At 35.4% G+C, this 20,881-nt stretch overlaps 1 protein-coding gene across 1 annotated transcript in view; it reads right to left on the reverse strand.

The window, feature by feature from the left end:
• The window catches only part of LOC105622015 (protocadherin-15), a 44,829-nt gene that overhangs the window by 9,157 nt on the left and 14,791 nt on the right, over positions 1–20,881 (reverse strand). The window contains exons 4-8 of the mRNA XM_012203450.1: positions 19,556–19,678; positions 16,178–16,441; positions 1,365–1,514; positions 898–1,116; positions 168–362 (exon numbers count right to left, since the gene is read on the reverse strand). Of these exons, the coding sequence (XP_012058840.1) occupies positions 168–362; positions 898–1,116; positions 1,365–1,514; positions 16,178–16,441; positions 19,556–19,678 (951 nt within the window). The remainder of the gene's footprint in view (positions 1–167; positions 363–897; positions 1,117–1,364; positions 1,515–16,177; positions 16,442–19,555; positions 19,679–20,881) is intronic.

Raw genomic sequence — 20,881 nt, forward strand, 5'->3', positions numbered from 1 at the left:
AAAAGAAAAAAGAAGAAGATGCAGACTTTAAATATACACGAATTTCAGCAGCATAGATATTATCCTCTAATAATAGAGATAATTAAACGGTCAATTTGCACCTCGGTTATGTTTTATCAAATAGAAAAAATCGATGGAATCGATGGAATCTACGTGACTACACTCACCAGATCAGCATCCGACACGGTGAGCACAATGGGATTCCCGTTTTCATCGATGACCTTTGTGCCGATCGGAGCATTCTCGTCGACGAAACCTTCGATGTTTGACGCCGTTATAACGGGTGGATTACTGTCGACCGGCTTGACGGTGATTGCTAATTTTGCGGTAGCAGACCGCTTTGTTTCCGACACTTCAACCGCCTTAAGAAAAGAAGAAAATGTCGTTATTAGACATATTTAAAATTTTGAAAAAAAAAAGTTTAAGTTACGCGTATGACAAAGAATTTTATATTATATTTTCAAACGCAAATCTTTAGTAAAAAAGTCAATTAATTATGTTATTGAAAATTATTGAAAGCAACTCTAAAAAATATAGGTATACATTTAACACAATACATGTTAAATATAATTCTCACTAGGTTGGTGTTGACATAAAGAATGTAAATTTAACATTATGTTAAATCATTTATATCATAGTGTTAAATCCACACTTATGATGTTGAATCCATTTTGGTTTTTATATCCAACACGATGAGAATTACATAAACATCCACATAGTGTCAAATCCACATTCATATTTTTTAGAATGTACTTACATTATTTATAACATTATTTAAATAACGTTCTTTATAAATTTCCTTATATTCTTTATTCTCTATTTATACAAAATTAATTCCAAATTATACCAAATTATTTAAACATTTTTTTTCACATAAAATATAATGTTGATATTTACCTTAATAATAATATCGAACTTCTTGGTTACCGTCGTGTCAACAGCTTTGATTTGTTTCACCGCTCCAGTATTAGGATTGATTTCAAAGAAATCCCGATAATTCGGCGGATTTCCGCTGAGGAAAGAATAGTGAATCGGCGCGTTTATGCTGTCCATGTCGACCGCTTGTATTTTCTCAGGCGAGATATTGAGTATGCCAGATAATACTCCGCTCGAAACCTGACGAAGAGAAAAAGAGAATCGCTCTTGCAGAACCGGTTGCACCGATTTATTGACTACGTAAATTTGAACAGTGAGATATTGACGGCCGATTAGACAGACGTATTCGATTATACTTGAATTTTTCAATACTTTAATATTTAAACAAAACAGCTGAGAAAACGTTCGTTAAAATAATGCCCCGGTGTTGATACATACCCGAAAATTGAAGAATCGCAGTTTTTTTTTTATAATCGCAATTTACGTACCGACGCGGAGTATTCCGGATTGATGCAGGCGCCATCCAAAAGCATGCAGCCTTGGTAAATAAAGGATGGATCTTGATCATCATCGTCCCGTATGTTCACCGTCAACGTGGTCGTGGATGTGAATCTCTCGGAGACGTTCCTCGCCCGATCCTATAACCAAAAATAATTTGCAACGAGGTAAATGTAAATTGATTTTCAAAGATTTCAACGAGCGAGGAATTTGCATTTTGTATCTTTCATATTTCGAAAAATTAATTATGCAGGCTGTGCAACACGATTGAAATATGTTTACAAATTTTCGTTTTAATTGCATTTGTAAATTATTTATTTCATTTCATTACAACTACAGTAAAAGAATTTTTCATTCCCCTTGAATAATTAGTGAAAAATAATATTTCATTATTATTTATCTTTCTTTGTGAAATCTTGTATACTTCTGCAATTCATTTATTTTATCATTATTATCGTACTTTATTTTTCCCGAGGTTTTTTTTCGTTTCTAGCAATGAAAAATGCATCTAGAAGATGTTAATAAAAATATCTTCATCCATTTCTTGAAGCTTATAAATAAAAACTTGAATGACGCATGAAAATCGATGGTGATAACGCGCCATTAATCTTGTAATTTTGACGCGTCACGATCACATTGACATTTTCAATAGTTGCCACGTGCACAAAAGGAACAAACATCTATTTTTTTTATTTCTTATCCACACACACACACACATACACACACATCACAATCCAGTACCAGTTCTACCGTCGAGTCGCCCCGGGAGAAACTTGGTCTCTTTCTTCTTGTCTTCCGTTCTCTTCGGTGACCCTATTTATGCAATAACGGATCAGGTCCACTTAAGAGGCTCTAAATAAAGGTAACCCGTTATTGTAACTTTTATTACGCCGGAAGGATTGTAGAAAAGCTTCCGAAAGTATCACATAAAATATATACATCTTAAAACGCATATTGCAACATATATGCTACAGATTACGACACAGTTAGCTGAAAAAACGCATACATTGCCTTTCGCAACATGCAAATCTCATAAATTTCATCTTTTAATAAAACCTCGCATTATTCGCTGTTTCTCATTTAAGCACATTGAGGAAATGAGTTTTACAACAAAATCTGCTTTAAAATTTCATCAAAAGCTTTTGTATATAAAAGAAGCAAGGAAGGCGAAATGAGCCGAAAAATATTTCGCTATTATGTCAAATTCATGTTTATGCTTATATTTCTTTGCCATTTTCCACAAGTCGACCCGTAACGTAAAGTCAGGCAAAAATGTTTAAAACGCTAAGTGTGCGAACATTAACTTTGCACATGAATCATCTTGTAGTTTACACATCTAAAACATCGACGCGACGATGAAACGCTATTCCTCATGGCGAAGCGCATGAAGGCTTCTTAGAAGGAGCAACGTTCAAGGATCAAAAGTCGGTCATTTGTTCCACATAATATTCAAATGAGCCGCACCTGCTGCAGCAGGGTGGCTTAATCCAAATCGAGAGGGAGAGAGATCGATCGCGTCCTCGACTCGCGGGGAGATTCGCCGCGATTATGCGAGACCGTGGCCGATTTATCTCATGACTTGCTATGGAGAAGTCATGAGCGAAAGAGTCATGAGCGCGGTGCGGAAAATAACTATTACCTTTGACCATGCTGCACGACCGAGGCTATATCCCGTATGCCAATAGCAGTAATGGGCGCACGGTGCACCCATTTGCCTTTTTCATTTCGTCTCGCTTACGGGAACGGCCGCCCGCCAGGGATCATTTAATGACATTGTATTGCTGGTGCGGCGCGGCGAGACGCAGCATCCAGAACTCAATCGCATTTTTCTCCCAACATCCAATTGCTTGTACTCTACTCGCTCCGTATGGTCGATCGCGCAATTTCGAACATGCACGAAATTGCAGCTGGCAAGCGACGATGACGGCGGCGGCGACGTTATAAGAAATACCCGGCTCGAAAGTCGACGTGTAATACGCGCTTCGGATTCTATTACAGGTGAAATGAAGTCGCGATCCCGTATAACATTTCGTATTAAATGCAGGTGCCGTCTTGAATTAGATTTTAACAAAAACTTTGATGGGGTAATTGAGGGAATCTTATTTTCGAGAGCAATATTCCGTCCATAAAAGATGATGATATCAGCAAACGGATTGTAATCGATAACAATAGTATAATATCCAGTATAATATTAAAAATGAATTCTATATAATATTAGAAATTATTAATTCCCCGATATTACTCTTTAAATCTTTTTGGAGTGAAAATTAAGCCAGTCTTAGAGAGAACATTTTTTACTCTTAAATGAGAGTGGCAGATTTTTATTTTTTTAGAATTAGAGTAAGATTTCATTATTTTTTTGAGTGAGATTCACTTCAAAGGAATGGAATCTCACTTTTTTAGTTGAGGCTTCATTCCTCCAAAAGAGTGAAATTTTATTTCAAAAGAATAAAATCTCATTCCTAAAGAGTGAAAATTTGTCATTCCTGTTCAAGAATAAAAATATTTCATTCTTTTTTTAAGATTGGCTCAATTTTCAGTCTTTTGAAGTGAGATTTCATTCCAAAATATTCAGAGAGTAGAATTATAATAAATTTTAATATTCGATTATGTATCGTGACTTGATATTATCCGATTTTTTAGTTTAATAATTTTTTTGAAAGAATAGCATCATGAGCCATTTAACATAAAATCACAATGCAGTGCAGCATGGCACAATAGCAACAGTGTAATAACTTAATAGAATCGATTCCAAGAAGGAGTCACTTAAAGTGACGGTTAACTGATCGCTTACAAGAAGCTATGACCAGAGGCGGCTCTAAAACTAACGAGGTTTCAGGATGGAAAGTGGCTATTGTGCCCTGGCGTGAGACCTTATGCGCATAAGGCCTTCGCAATGAACCTCGCAGAAAAAAATCGCTTGTTTCAATTTAGCCTAAGGAGAGTATTTATCGCGATCCATTGAGGTCTTTGCTCTAGTAAGGTTGAAGTGTTTGCTTAGTTCGCCCTATGTCAAAACTGCCTTTAGCGTATACTGAATAAAATCCTGATTAAAGTACAATTCAATTATTATAAATAACACCCTATTGATGACAAAAACCTAATCCATTTCAATCACCGGACTGAAGACGATTTGTTTGTATTTTTGACGATCCACTCACCGTTGACAAATCACCATTGCCATCACTCGGATCGATGCGAATCAACACGACAGCCAGGAACGCTTTTATCGGATTGAGAAGCTCCATTGTTGGTCTTAGACGACTAGTCACGTTCTGTTGATGACGCGTCTCGATTCTGATCTCATATACTTTTCTCCTCTCATCCTCAGGGACACGTCGATGTGAAATCGACTAAAACATCTGGTAGAAAAGTCTTTTCGACAATACAAAAAGGATAGTCCATGTCTCGTCAAAAATCTCGAGAATTAGTATATAATAAAGTGCAATGATAAGGTATCGTCCTACATACAACCGACAATTCCCGCGTCGATCCTCGTGCTGAATCCTTAGCCCGCCATTAACTCGTTATGTTACAACATTCCTCATGGGACTGTATAAATCACGTATCTTTTAATCGGTCGAATGATATACCTCCTCTCACTCATTCTATTTTTAAACCGTTGGAACATTATACATATTAGATGGTCACTGGATATAACCGAGAATTTAGCGATTAAATATTTTTAACATTTTCTTGCTTTTGCGATTGTTGGTGAAATTAAGCTCTGAAAATTTTATCGAGGAATATACATTTTACGCAAATAAGGCGTATATTTAAAAATACCGAGAACTCTTTTCCATAAATTTCATATGCGCGGCGATGTCTTGGTATAATACCTTTACATTATTGATAAGCATGCTGTCGACATTTTCGTCTTCATCATTCTTCGTTTTATTTCAGAGCGTCTTTCATTATTGAGAGTTCTATAAACAGTTCGAATATCGAATAGCCATCAGTCGCTTTAAAACCTCGTCGCTTCGCAATGAAACGAGAAGAACAAATTCAATATTTCGTATCGAACTATCGACGCGATCAAGTTATCTCGCCTCTATACTTCAATGCGGCTGGCGAGGTGCCTTACATAACGTCAGATCATTTACATCGGTATTGGAAACCAACGGCGCGGAATATTGCGTCACGGGATCTTCGTATGCATCGACAAATTCGTCGCCGTCTATTCACTCCATCTGGCCTATGTTCGCGCGCGAAATCGATCATGCGTGTGGATCTATCTGCGAAATCGATGCCCGCAAGGCTTTCCGGAAATATCAGCTATGCTCAGCTGCGCGGTTGCTTTTTTTATCGATAAAACCATCGCGGATTGCGCGAGATTAACGTGCAAAATTTTACAAAGTAAGAAGGCTACAGTGACAGAGACTGATGTAGTCATGGACGTAATACAGAAAAAAACACATACATAAGTCATGAGAGGCTATTGTATGGATGCGGTTACGTATACATTTTTCTCTGCTTTACCTTATCCACGACTATGAGAGTTACACTGCAAATCCAAGTATATGATAAGTGATGTCGGAAAGAACAATTTTGCCAAAATATCTAAGATACAGATTACAGATCTAAAAATAATTTTGTTTTAATTATATGTAGAATGCTCAAGCTAATTCCTTGAATACCAAAATACCTTTTGCAGTATTGCTTAAATTTCTTACATCAATGCTGAGATTAATACCCGTATTTATATTATAGTCAGGCCTTATATTTAAGGTTTCCTTAAATTTATCTTCAGATGCTCTACGAATTATTTCATTGGCTACTGCAAGTATCTAAAGATAAATTTAAGGAAGCCTCAAGTACAAGATCTGACTATGAATACGGTCATTAGTTGCACATTTCGATTGATTTTCAATTTGGTTCCTGCCTCTTACTTCACCAATTCACGCGCAGCTTAAATGCTAATCAGCATTTCAAGTTAAAAATCGGCTGAAATGTGCAAGTAAATAGCATAGCACTCCTAATACATAGACTGAGTTACTTGTACTTAACACAACGTTTGTGGAATCATTTCATTCTTGTTGTTTATGAAGTGTTAAACAAAAGACAAACGAGCGTTAAATGGAACAATTATTTTGTAATAGTCCAATAAAATTATTTTCAGATCTTATCTACCTAAGTTTTTAGATACTCCAGCAAAATCGGTTTTTCCCTGCATATAGAAGTCACTTATTACACACTCGAGTTGGAGTGTACATTTTCTGACATGAGCTGAAATATATTTTCGGGAAATATATTTTTCTACTTTCCGTTACGACCAAGTCACGTCACATCGATGTTCATCCGATATTGTCATCGCCGAAGGCGGAAGCGACCGATCTGTAATCAACGTTTCGCGACACGTGTTCTTCGCTGCAAAGGAATAAAGGATTACGTATATACACGAGGCGTTCCGGAAGTTGCCCGCTTCCTCTCTCATACAAACGTTCATTCGACACACGTAACAGATGATTTTCCTTTTTCTATCGCGCTGTTATTTATTCCGTCAATCATTAATTTTCTCAATGTATATTTTCTTAACGCCTCCCGCATTCTTGACGTACAATTAATTATCTTCTAATAATTTTTAAGAATTAATTGTTATCTTCTAAGATCCTGATAAAATTCCGACAATGAGACTGCAATGAAATTGAAATATATCGACTTTTCTTTAGCCTCGTGCTCGCGCATTCTTCACTCGTCCTGGATTCAACAACTCGAGGACTTCTCCACCTACGTCAATGGCAACGCACTCGCTGTATTTTCTGTTATTCCGGCAGAAGCGCCTCCTCGCAACCGCATTTTAATACCGTTCATTTGACAAACGCCCGTCTTTTTGCCCAAGGCTCATCATTAATCTCCCGACGTAGACTCGACGAACGGACCGTTATCATGCATACAAGTATCGCCGAGTTATTATTCTATACAACGTTTTATTCTTTCGATGCAACGTTTTATTCATAGAGCGTTATTAAAGAAATTTCTCATTGCAATGGCGTAATAACCATCGGTAATGCTATTGCTTCGGCTTAATTAAGCATATTCTCTTCATCTCGCATTCTATTTGATTTTAATTACGATTACATGAATCAAGGCTCCATAAAGGAGGGAGAACTTCCTTCGCGCAAAACGACGTGATATAGCATATCCTTGACTTTAGAAATTTTATAAGAAACGTGTCGATTCTCACTCATACTTTTCTTAGGAGACGATATTCATTTATCACAAGATACTCGACAATGATCGGCGCGCTTCATGCGATCAGATGGTTCTATCGGACTTTCGCGCTGACACGGCAAGACGATTGAAATCCATACACACGCATGGCGAAACCGATATACCATTGATGTTTCGCTATCTCCATACATCATATGTCCGATTGGTCAGGGTGATCATGCTATTTTCCGTATCGCGATCACCCGCGACGGAAGGATTCGCCGTGGCGTGTTACACGCGGGATTGGCCACGTCGGCAGTGTCGGCACTATGACGCTCGGAGAAATCGAAAATTCCGTGCTTGCGTTACACGTCGCGTAGCCGAACGGTGACTAATGCCGGCGAGTCCGCGGCTCTCCTACCTCACGTAGGTATCTAGACTCGCGTGCAACATGTATCGCTGCATATAAGTCCCGTCCATATCCACTGCCCACCTTGCGTTTTCCTGATGATTGCCCACCTTGGCGGCGCGTAATTTTCTTTGTTCGCCGAACCCACGGCCAGTAGCGACCACGTTTACGCAAAACTGTGCCAGGCACGTAGATAAGATTATAGGTAATTAGAGACAGTTGGGGAAGACATTAACACATCGATTAGCTCGAGGAAAAATTGCAACTCATCGAGCTTGTTAAGCTTCAAACTTTTTATTTCTTCTTGATTTATTACGTAAGAATGTATTGTTTTTCTTACGGATCTAATGTTTCATGTTTAGATTATTATAAAATTGATTAATACTGAATATTTTTATCATACACTGAGAGAAAAATGTTTGATATTTGTAACTATAATTACATATTATTATATATATATAATTATAATTATTGCTGTTAATAATAATAACAATAACTATGTATATAGTTCTAACAACAAATGTATATAGTTGACAACCTAAAATGATTATAATTATAGTTATAATAACCATAAAATAATTGAAACTACCATAAAAATTATTCAAGTGACTATAATTTTATAGTTATATTTTGGAACAACTATATTTTTTATGATTGTTCCAAAATATTGGATTGTCCAGAAAGTTCGTGCGTGGTAGGTGGCATAAGGACAAGTCTGAATATATCAGAACGATTGAAAACAAATGACATGCGTACATATCGTAAAAAATGATACTTCAGACATACAGGAAAAAAATTTGGTTGCGATACGTTAATTTTTGTCAGTTTTATACGCCTTTGAATATGGAAGAAAACAAAATGCATTTAATGTTTTTCTTTTACTGGAAAGGCAAAAATGCCACACAAGCGGCAAACAAGATATGCGCTGTTTATGGCGAAGGTGCTGTATCTGAAAGAACTGTGCGGAAGTGGTTTGCTAGATTTAAAGCTGGTGATTTCAACCTTGAAGATCAAGAACGGGTAGACCTTCCACCATAAATGAAGATCAGATTAAAACATTGATCGAGAATAATCCATGCTATACGACACGTAAATTAGCAGAAATGTTGAATATGTCAAAATCCACCATCCACGAGCATTTTATGAAGCTTGGCTACATAAACCGTTTTGATGTATGGGTTCCCCACGATTTAACGAAGAAATATCTGATGGATCGCATTTCCATTTGCGACTCGCTCTAAACGCAACGAAGAGACACCATTTTTGAAGCAAGTAGTGACGGGGATGAAATGGATCATTTACAATAATGTTGAGCGAAAAAGATCTTGGGGAAAGCGGAATGAACCACCTTTAGTCACCCCAAAAGCCGGTTTTCATCCAAAGAAGGTCATGCTTTGTGTCTGATTGGAAAGGGATCCTGTGATTATGAGCTTTTACCAAACAACGAAACGATAAATTCAGAGAAGTATTGTTCCCAATTAGACGAATTGAAGACAGCAATTGAACAAAAACGTCCAGAAATAGCAAATCGGAAGGGCGTCGTGTTTCATCAGGACAATACGCGGCCTCATGTCTTTGATAACTCGACAAAAGTTGTTGGAGCTCGGTTGAGATGTTCTACTCCATCCATCATATTCACCAGACCTCGCGTCCTCTGATTTCCACCTATTTCAATCATTCAATTCTCTTAATGGAAAAAGCTTCAACTTTTTGGTCGAAGTAAAAAAATCACTTAGAAATCACTTAGAAAAGTTTTTCGCTGAAAAACCTAAGAGATTCCGGAAGGATGGAATTTTCAAGTTGTCTAAAAAATGGAGAAAGGTTGCAGAACAGAATGGCACATATATAATTTAATAAATGTATACTAAAATTTAAATCTTCTGCGTTTCAATTTTCTTTCAAAATCAGCACGAACTTTCTGGACAACCCAATATTAAATACCAAATATTTTTTTCTCAGTGTAATTATCATAATTTTTATAATATTTAATTAGTTGTGCTACAAGTAGTAATAATTAACGCATATTTAGTTTAAATACTTTTAGTTGAAATATTTTAAATATCATCGTTGGAGCAAAAATTGAATGTTAAAAATATTAATTATGCACTCAACCGATGTAGTGGATTTTTCAAGAAAGGTCTCGATTATGGAGAAGAGTTACAATTATCTTGGCGCCAGCATGATCCTAATCAAAAAATATACAATGGCTAGCAACCATAACTTCTATGGCCGCTTCATGTATTAACATAAATAACGAATAGTTGCCCGATGCAAATGAAAACACACGGGAAAATGTCACGTCGCGGTCGATGTAAAAAGCTTATATTTTTTTTATCTGACAGCGCGGACTTTAGCGTCGTACGTCAGAAGTGATTTATCGACACTGCCTCGCTTCATAGAATCATTCGCACGTGAATAGGCGCTCGTGGAGAACAATTCTTAATGCAAACGCGGAGCACGACCACCGAGCGTGGCAATAATCGCGACACGACGAGTATCGTTCGTAAGAAATAAGCAGACGGCGTTCATTGTACAGTTACAAAGTATTGTTCCATACGCACGTACAGGTCACAGTGAATTTGACATTTTATAACTTCCTGATTATATTATTATATCCCCGGAGTGCGTGTGTATGCGTGCGGCATGTAGGTAGCATGTTACGTTACATTGCGCGATACTCATTGCGCTCGCATTACGACGATTCGTCATGGCGATCGAACAATCTCGCGCCGCGATTGCGTAGGTGTCTAGTGAATACGCGATATTCGCTAATGAGCATCTTACTTTCACTCACGCGAGACGAGATTACGTGCGGTCCATTAGCGGTTGCGTTAATGGTCATAAGTATGCTAGATCATACCGCTCGAAATGACTCTTGCATCGTCTACTTGAAATTTTCTCTTCACTCTAGATTTGATCTTGTTGTCGGCAAATTACAATCATGAGCCGCAAATCCTATTTTTCTACGGTTTACATAATAATTACTATTATTAAATTTAAATTAAATAATTACAATTATTATTATTTTATACTACATACTATTCTCTTGGTTCATAAAATTTAAAATATATATATATGACTGTTTAAATAAAAAATTTTCCCCCGTTTATACTAGATTTATACTTTTACAATTTGCTACAATTTAATTGCAATTTGCTGTAATACTACTTTCTTCTTCTCTAAAATTCTTCTCTAAATTTCGTTAATAAATTTATTTATTGATAAACTATCGGCTAATGAGGTGCAATAATAGATTTAAAAAGATTGCAGAATTTATAGAAGACACTATAATTGTTGACACTTCTAATAAATGATATATCTAAATTCAATGCTGACCATCTGTGAACAAGTCATCTATGTGGTGAAACTACTTATTTTATATGACCGACTTCTTCAATTTATTACTGAGTTTTTGCAATATTTAATTAATTGACTATGCATCTCAATTCATTTTCTAGGACGATTTGCATCATCATCGTATTATTATGCTTCATAAGTTGTGCGAATGTTATTATTAGCAATGAATTTTATGTATTGAAAATGAGCCACAACAAAAATCGAAACGTTTATATGTTTTTAATAAATAAATAAATTTATTCGCACATGATTTTGTGTGTTGGCTCTTATAGGTACTCTCTAAAACAGATTTTAGAATAAATCTCAAAGATATCTCTTAAAGATTGAAAATTGAGCCACTCTTTTTCAAGGCTGGTTTAATTTTCATTCTTTAGGATGAAGATCCACTCCAAAGATTTAAAGAATGCTTTACATTCTTTTAATTTATGTTTTTAGAACATAAATCTATTGTTTGATAAATAAGTATGTGTTTAAAAGGAAGCCAAATCATATTGCAGTACTTTTATGAGGACAATGTTACAACCTGATTCTCTCCAGCAGAAAGTTCGGATTACAACGTGTACATGGCCGATAAGTGTCGCGATATCGATTGCTTTGTTATCCATTGCGGACATGAGAAGCGTAATTTGCGAGTTCTAATCCGGCAGCAATGGCCTGCGTGTTATCTATAAACCGAACAATGTTGGGTTCGGCAGGGCGATATGCAAATAGCTACAAGCAACGGCACGGCAATCGGCCTTTAATCTGGCGGGGCGAGTGGTTAATGCCTTACGGTACCGACGTGTGTATCAAACGGAAAGATTGTGTTATTCCGCACCAGTATTACCGTTACATGTGCGATCCTTTCTCTATTTCGCTGGTCTGTTCGGTGAATTTGCCCTGACTGCGAGATTGTGCGAAAACTTCGCATCGGAAATATCGCAACTTCTCTCATATCGTAGTCGAGTTGTTATCTGCAAACTACCTCTATCCTGATTGGCTTGTGAATCACCAATATTACCGTTAAACGGTCATTATGTGAGATATACTGAAAGTATCACTTTTTCTGCATTCATTTCTTATCTATGGATTTCTCGATTAATTTAGATGAGGTGTCATCATTTACAAATATTTTGTTAAATGAAAAATAAGGTACTGTTATTTATTTTTGTCTTTTAATTTATGAGAGTAAATATTTATAATTTAGTGACTTTTGTCTCAACATTTCTACTAGGAAAAGCTTAATTTTATTGTAAGTTAGTAATAATTTGGTAAAGATAGAAAAAGAAGACAAAACCTAAAACTTATAAAGCTTCATATAAACTCATAAGCTGCACATTTTCCTTGTTTATCTGCAATATTCACACAGCTTTATGTACGAAATACCTCTACACAGCACGCTTCTAAATACGCGATTGATAGAAGTAATTAATTATTTAGACATGGATTATCTAAGCCGGGCGCGTAACTGTAATTAACGACTAGTCTGTCGTGCGCTGTTTGCGCACTTGTGCGAAATCGCAGAATCGATTAGTACCATTAAAATCATTAGACATGAAAAAGATCGAACAAGTATCTACCAGCGTGGTGCCATTGCCATTGGGTTGTAATACCGTTTAGCGAATGCATGCCTGTAGGCCTGTACGTATATCAGTTTCTAATCTGCGACAGAGCACATGGGACATGTTTCGTACGAGGATCGTGTGCACGTAACGAAGCATATATGCACGCGTCGCGCTGCGCATATAATTATGCACGCGCGCGAATGCTAAAGTCCTCTTCAGAATTATTGCGATACATTCGCGTGTGAATTACCGCTGAAGTATCCCTCAGTGGATAATACAAATGGAGGAATTCAGAAATATTGCTGTAATGTATGTCGCTTCCCATAGGTAACATTCATCGACCTTATTTCTCGTAAATGAGCAATTAGAATAACTGAAATTGTACTGTATATATATAGAAGCGTGATGATCACACGAAAAATTTTGCTGAAATATCTAAAAATTTAATTACAAACCTGAAAATAATTTTATTGGATCATCAAAATAATTACGTAGGAATCTCAAGCATGAAAAGCGATGCTGCAAAAAGTTTTAGCAACCAGTTCGAGCATTCTACGTAATTATTTTCCCCAACAAAATTCCAATAAAGTTATTTGACGTAAAAGTAGATTGTGGTTTAGTAATAATATTTCTCGAAATATTAAACACCTTATAATAAATATAAGAAAAGTGTTGACAATTCGTTGAAAAGTTTGTCTTGAACAAAAAAATATCACATGAACGAATGTATATTATATTTATTAATCCTTAAAATAATGTCAGCAAATTGTCAAAATTACATCTGTTTATAAAATATCATATTCGGGAATTTAAAATATTTAAACCGCTTATATTTTGACAACAGTTATATCTAGCTAAATTTTTAAATACTTCAGTAACTGTCCTTTCTGTGAAATAAAATTTTATGTAATTTTTAAATTTTTATATAATTAATTATGTTATATTTCTTTATTCTCTTTAATCGATCCCAGAGAAAATGTATCAATTCAAAATCTGTATTGAGAAAAAAGTTCTAATTAAACCAACAAAAAGATTCAACAAGATGAGGCTAAACAGAATTTCTAGTTGATCAGAAATTTTGTTTAGTCATTAAAATTCTTGAGTTTTTTGTTGGTTTAATCAAGTCACTTTTTCAATATGTATAAACACACGATTGTTTTTAATAAATTGAAGATGTAAAGGAGTAAATATTTTTAATATTAAAGATTATAAAGGAATATAAATAAAAATGCAACGTATAAATGTTTTATATTTTGCTGGAAAAGGAATCATGATTTGATTAAATATATTGCTAAATTGTTTGATACTCTCTTGGATGACACCTTGTACTTTAAGACAAATTCAACCCGGAAAGGATAAAAAAAGGATTCGTGTGAAGAAGTATCGTGCAGAAAGGCGCGTCTCAATTGAGAGAACTCTCGAGATCCAGACTAATAACACTCAAAGGAAGTTGCGTAAATGAGAAGCGTTATATGCTAATGCAAATATGGTTTTCCAACCGTCACGCGGATAGTCAGCGCTGTGACTCATCGGTCAGCCTCTTGTTCTGTCCTCATCCTTCGACCCACGCGACCTGACCATCCCACATCTCGTCGATTCGCTTCATACTCATCCGTAGCGTATTAAATAAAGGAAACATTCGCATTTATAAACCAATTAACTTATACTAGCGGGCGCGCAGATTCAATTGCATATTCGATCGCAATTGCAGGAAGACGATTGATGCAAAATTGATGCTCGCGAACTAAAGATTCAACTACGGTGCTAAAAATGCTCCAGATCGTCGTTGCAGAGTGCTTATTATATGCGCGTGTTGGCTATGAACGTTAGTAACGACCGAATAAAAGCAGCACAACCTCAAGAATCGCTCGCAACAGGTGTATGAACGTTACATAACGTAAATACCACATGGATGACACATACGATATATATTGAAGTTCTTGGACAATACGTCAAAGAACTCTGTCTCATCTACAGATCAATTTGCAGTAGAAAGGTTTCTCTTCTAGAAAGAATTATTAAATTATAAAATCTTATAACAGGTTCGTAAGATTCTTGTAAAATTAATTCTTAAAATTAGTAAATTTTTTGTAACAATAATAATAATTTTACAACAAAGTTGTAAATAATAATTTTATTATCAAAGTAGACAGTACTAAAAAAATTGTTATACTTATTTTTATCAGATTTCATTGTTGTTCGCGCAAAATTATCAATATATATTATAATATATTTATAAATTATAAATATATTATATTAATTAATATTAAAATTAATTATTGTCAATATTTGTCAAATAAAACCTGATTTATCTTAAAAAACGACAATTTACTAGGCATGTAAATCATTAAATGATTACCGTTATTTCCTCGTTATTTGTACAAGAATTTTCTACTGCTGTCGTACAGGTTTTCAGCTCGATGTCGCGTAGCGCAATCGTATGTACAATATCATTGGTCGAGCTCATTATACTCGATTATCATACTCTACGACAGGTATTGCAACGGTATATATACACGCACAGAAAGAACGGTTTTGCTAAAGTAAGTTTTCTAAAAGTTTAGCTACAAATCTGAAAATAATTTTGTTGGATTATTAAAATAATTAAAATAATTAATAATTATGTAGAATATTTAAATGTTAATGATAAAGCTGGAAAAACATTTAACATTTTAACAACCAGTTTCATAGGACAGTGAGTTGAATACTTAAGCAAAATCATACTTTTCATGTGCAGCAATACAGCAATGACCAACAAGTATTAAAAAATTGCAAAATACGTAAATAATTAGATTGGCAGACTAGAAGACTTTTTAGACAAAACAAAGTTTCCTTTCGACTTATTACATCAAGTTTTTAAGTTACTTTGTTTTCATACCAACGTTGTATGACTGAATTACAATACTTTTTATAAACTTTATTACTACTCGATTCAGTCCTTCATTTCTTTACATTTTGCATTGCAAAAAACGAGCGAAATTTAATTATTATTACTATTATTATTAAAGTTTCCTTTGTTTTTAAAAAGAAGATAATTATTTGATAAAGATAAATTATAATTATTTTTAATAAATTATAACACTATCTTTTATGTAAAGCCATTTATTCTGAGACAAACAACTTTCAATTTTCTATTGTTTTATTTTACGTCAGACGACATTCTCATTTGGGAATCAGCTGATCGTATTTCTCTTGCGAACTCTTAATTAAGCGTTGCGTTAATTAAGTCTTGATAGATCTGCGTCTTTATCTTAGCTCTTACATCAGTATCACCGATCTTGAACTCATTCGCAATTCCGATCAATTAACGTGATTATTTGATTAGCACAAGATCGAAACTCACCGATGCCAAGATGGTGACAAGATAACGTTGAGTCCTTTCGTAATCGAGTGTTCGATTGACCGTGACCTGTCCCTGGTGCGGCAAGTTGATGCTGAAATAGCCGTATCCATCAACGGTAGTGATTCTGTTGCGCCCAACACCCTCGTTGCTACCAATTCTACTGCCATCGCCAGGTGCAATCGAATATTCGACGATACCATTGACACCGGCGTCGGCATCCTTTGCATCGACGTTCTTAAAGATCGTCGAACCGACTGGAGTGAGCTGCGAATAAAAACGTTCAATATGCAGATTATTTTTTTATATGATAATACATATATATAATATATTTGATATAATGTATATGTATATATTATACATTTATATATATTTAGACTACGTTCCAAAACTTCTTCTCCGAGGAAGATTTATTCTATATGTTATGTATACGTTACATCTACTATATAGGAAGTTTTGGAACGTAGCCTTAATGTAATATATATCTTCAATATAAAACTGACTGTAATTTGCAAATTGCAAAACGTAGTTCACAAAAACGCAGCGCAAAAAATAATACCGCATGCAAGATTATACACGCAAATACAAATCAACCGCAAGCATTAAATTGAACTTCGACAGTGCGTTGACATTTTAAAGCGTTTATATTTTAATTAAATTTAAGTTAAAGAAACTATATGTCTAATATATTTTCCGTATTACAAAAATTTATTTAAGAAGAATAATCCTCTGTTGATAATATAAAATTCATTTCTGCTATTTTTTTCTATTCTACCATTGGTCAACTCAGACGTATAGAAGTTAACGTAGCAGTTCAGTTTAATCTGTATAGATTCGCAAAACGCAGATCTTCATTTTGCGTTTGCGTTCATGAACTGCGTTTTGCGATTTACGAATTATGTAAAGACAGCATAATAATTCATCTTTCGCTAAGAAGGAAATACACCAAGTCGAATGGAAATCATGACTTTCCATCCGCGCCTCCAGCTGCGCTGAGAAATCGCAGGACGATATGTATTCCTTGAAATCGAACGGGATTAAATTTATGCAGCACGCTTTATGCGGTTTTAGAGGGATGCTAGTTAATTGAAGGCCGACGGGGTCAGACACGAGTTCGGTCGTCGAGGATTAATAATTCGACCGGGAATACACTGAGTTGGAACAGGCCAAGCAGGTTGTTCATGCGGGATGTACAACCTGCGTGAGCGAGAAGATCTACAGAGTATGAGGGCGAGACTTCGTTGGGGATTACGCGAAAATAATTCAAAGGCTTTTTGCGATGAAAGCCGCGCGCGTTTTCGATTAATCTGTGGAAATAAGTCGGCGACTGTGCGGCTACTGTGCGCCGCGACCGGAACGTATAATATTCTCGGCTCCTCCTCGTTGCTTCGCGCCAATATTCGCTGCACCTTAGCTTATCTAACGGGATCAGGAACCTCCTACAAAATACTATGCTCGGTTAGCGTGTCTGTTTTGAAGAGTTGAGTTCTGTTATAAGACAGAATAACAGAACCTTATTTTAAAGACTGCTATTTATAAAAATTTCTACCTACAGAAATCACCTACGTAAAATGGATATGAATTCCATATTTCGTAATAAATGTAATAATAAAAATGTAATAATAAAAACGGCTTTTTCTTATAATACAGATTTAAAAAAAAACTCAACATCTTTACCTTCAACTGTAGTAAATGTAACATAAGAATGATGGCAGCGAATGGTATATATTCATACGATACTTGAGAAATACTAAAGAGAGTTAATTAACATGTCTTCAGGATTAAGAATAAACCGACTAAATGACGTTCCCACGGAACAATTCAAGCAGAATAATCCTGGTCGTTAACGAACGGCGAGGAAGTCATCGTCTCTCATTTACTTAGCAACGCAGTTAATTTCCAGTTTTTTGATGGCGCTAAACGAGCAAAGGTAAGAAAGTGAAGGTGGATCGTTTCCGGTGTAATCATTTTGTTATTTCAAGAGCGGTTATCACCGCTTGTTCTCGCTTGTTCTCGCTTGTTCTCGCGACAGTACCGGTTACCCCGCGGATTAATTAACTCAAGCGCGAGCCGACGATCTTAATCTCGATTTCTTAGAGAAACTCCCGCGATTCTGCACGGCAGGTGGAGCAAAGGTTGTGCTCACGGCGCGAGCATCTATTTCGCTAGTTTCCACGGTAAGAACTAATACAAAAGCTTCGTTAATTAAACTATCCAGAGAGATTAGATAATTCAAAATCAGTTAGGATTATTTTCGCTCGATAGAATCGTCTCAATGCAGCCTGAATCCTGAACAATGATTTTGATGATCTATTTGATGGGCTATATTTTATTTAACTGAATAAAAGAAGATTGGAAGGGGGAATCAAAAGGCCGTACAAAGATTTAATTTTTGGAGAACTTAAAACGATTTATTTATTCCCCTCGCATTCAATTATCCTTTTAGATCTATTCAATACCTTTTAAATCCCAGGAGAAATGCTCAACGCGTATGTCATTCTCGGCATAACGGATCACAAATGCGAAAGAAGAAAAAGATTGTCGCGATGATCGTGGCCCTGATCGATCATCAACGTCGGTCAATGTTCGGAATAGTTCCCATCCACTTAACGACGTGACGAATCTACTTTCTTCGAAGACGCACGCTAACTCGACGATAGAAAGAGGGATAATAAAGCGTCCACACTCGCGTCAATGACTAGCATTCGACACACTTTTAATTTCTGTAAAAATTCCGTCACGCATAGAAAACGTCCGCCTTGAAAGTCATGGCACAATGCCGATGTTACGCTCGATCGAAGAACCGGATATTCGAAGAATCGATGACATTCGTGATGCATAGGAACTTTATCTTCTTGTGTACGCCATTATTTTTCGACAAAGTCTCATAATAATTCCAATAGTAATATTTGTCTTTATTTCCTGCATCGTTCAATTAACGCTCATCTCGCCGGAATATAATTATTGAACTTTCGCATAGCATGTAGTTACTCTTTATCCCTCCATCATATTTAGACGCATAATTATACAACACGCAGCCCATTATAAGTATAAATTTCCAACTGCGCGTGCATACCATACATCGTAGCGCAACTCATTATAGGTAAAGTATAAATTTACTGTAGCGCAGAGCAGTACCGTGAATTACCGCGTTATGCCCGCATTTTCACGCTTGATGTTCTATTATTTCCTTAATATAAAACGCATTTTCCACCCACCCCGACCTGGCAGCCTCATCCGTTTTTACTGCAAGCGTGAGGAATCAATTGTCAACAGAAGAACCATCGAAGTTAATTACGCGAGTTAAAAGATAGTCGAGCGGTATTTTACGATTATATATTTGATTGAAATGAAAACCAAAAGTTCTCCTTTAACTCTTACCTCCGGCACAGTGGTCTCATACGGCGTGTTAATGAATTTCGGCGCATTATCGTTGATGTCGGACACTCTCACTATCATCGGGATCGTCCGCTTTTTGTTGGTCAACTTCACCGTGCAGCTCAACTAAAAAACAAATAAGTATTCATATATTGGAGAGTGAACATGAAAATTTGGCATTAATAGCTCGTTTTATGCTGTTTAATTGTCACTGAAGAAGAACTTCATAAAAAATATTTTAATAAGAGATATTATATTGGGTTATCCGGAAAGTTCGTGCCGACTAACCTATATAATTTAATAAATGTATTTTAAAATTTAAATTTTCTGCGTTTCAATTTTCTTTCAACATCGGCACGAACTTTCCGGACGACCCAATATAGAGAATTTATAAATGATATTAATAAATCAAACCTGTAACAGAATGCCCAGAGAAAGGTTTCTTCGATTCAAAGAAATGTTTCTCTGAGTTTTTATAGTTAAAGAAATTCTTTGATTAAACATTATTTCTTTAATTTGAATATAATTTCTTTAAATCAAAGAAATTTTTGCTTTAACCATGTAATAGCAAAGAAATATTTCTTTGAGTTGAAGAAACCTTTTTCTGGGTGAAACACACATTTTTTTACACTAAAAAAATATACGTTTCTCTTTGAAATCCACTAAAGTTCTTATTAATTTTATTTTTTTAAGAATTTTTAAAGTTCAGAATTGTAAAAAATAAGATTGTGAAATACCAAATTGTTCCAAATTATTCCAAATAATTTCTACTATTTACTAAAATATTGATAAGATGATTATTGTATGACTATAAAATTTTTACAAACTGAATAACGTTTACTATTAAAGATTACGCAAAATTAATTTAAAAAAATAAAGTGTAAAAAGCTATCTCTGAAGCGACCGTATCCTTCGACTGAGTGAAGTAATAATTAGTTTCACTCAAATTGGTTTATTTCGATCGATTTAATTACTCGTCCATGTAGATTTATATAAATTAATCGAAATGTTCCGCATTTCTGTTTGAATTTATCTCTACATCTTTATCTGCATTTCTCGGTCTTAGATCTGATCTACTCGTTTGATTAATATGATTAATATGAGCTTGAAGTGTTCGATGCGGTACTCTAGACCTTTCACATTCCTTCACATAATAGTGTCATAAGGTACAATGTGTTTGTACAATTTCGCGGATGCTGAACGAGCCACTAGAGAGAACTCCTTGAATCGCGAGCGCAATAATGAGCGAACAAATTAATTTAAATCTATATATAATATATATATATATATATATATATACTTTTAAAAATTGTTAACTTATACATTTCT

Source organism: Atta cephalotes (genome assembly GCF_000143395.1).
Source record: "Atta cephalotes unplaced genomic scaffold scaffold00039, whole genome shotgun sequence".
In the NCBI taxonomy this organism is placed as follows: domain Eukaryota; kingdom Metazoa; phylum Arthropoda; class Insecta; order Hymenoptera; family Formicidae; genus Atta; species Atta cephalotes.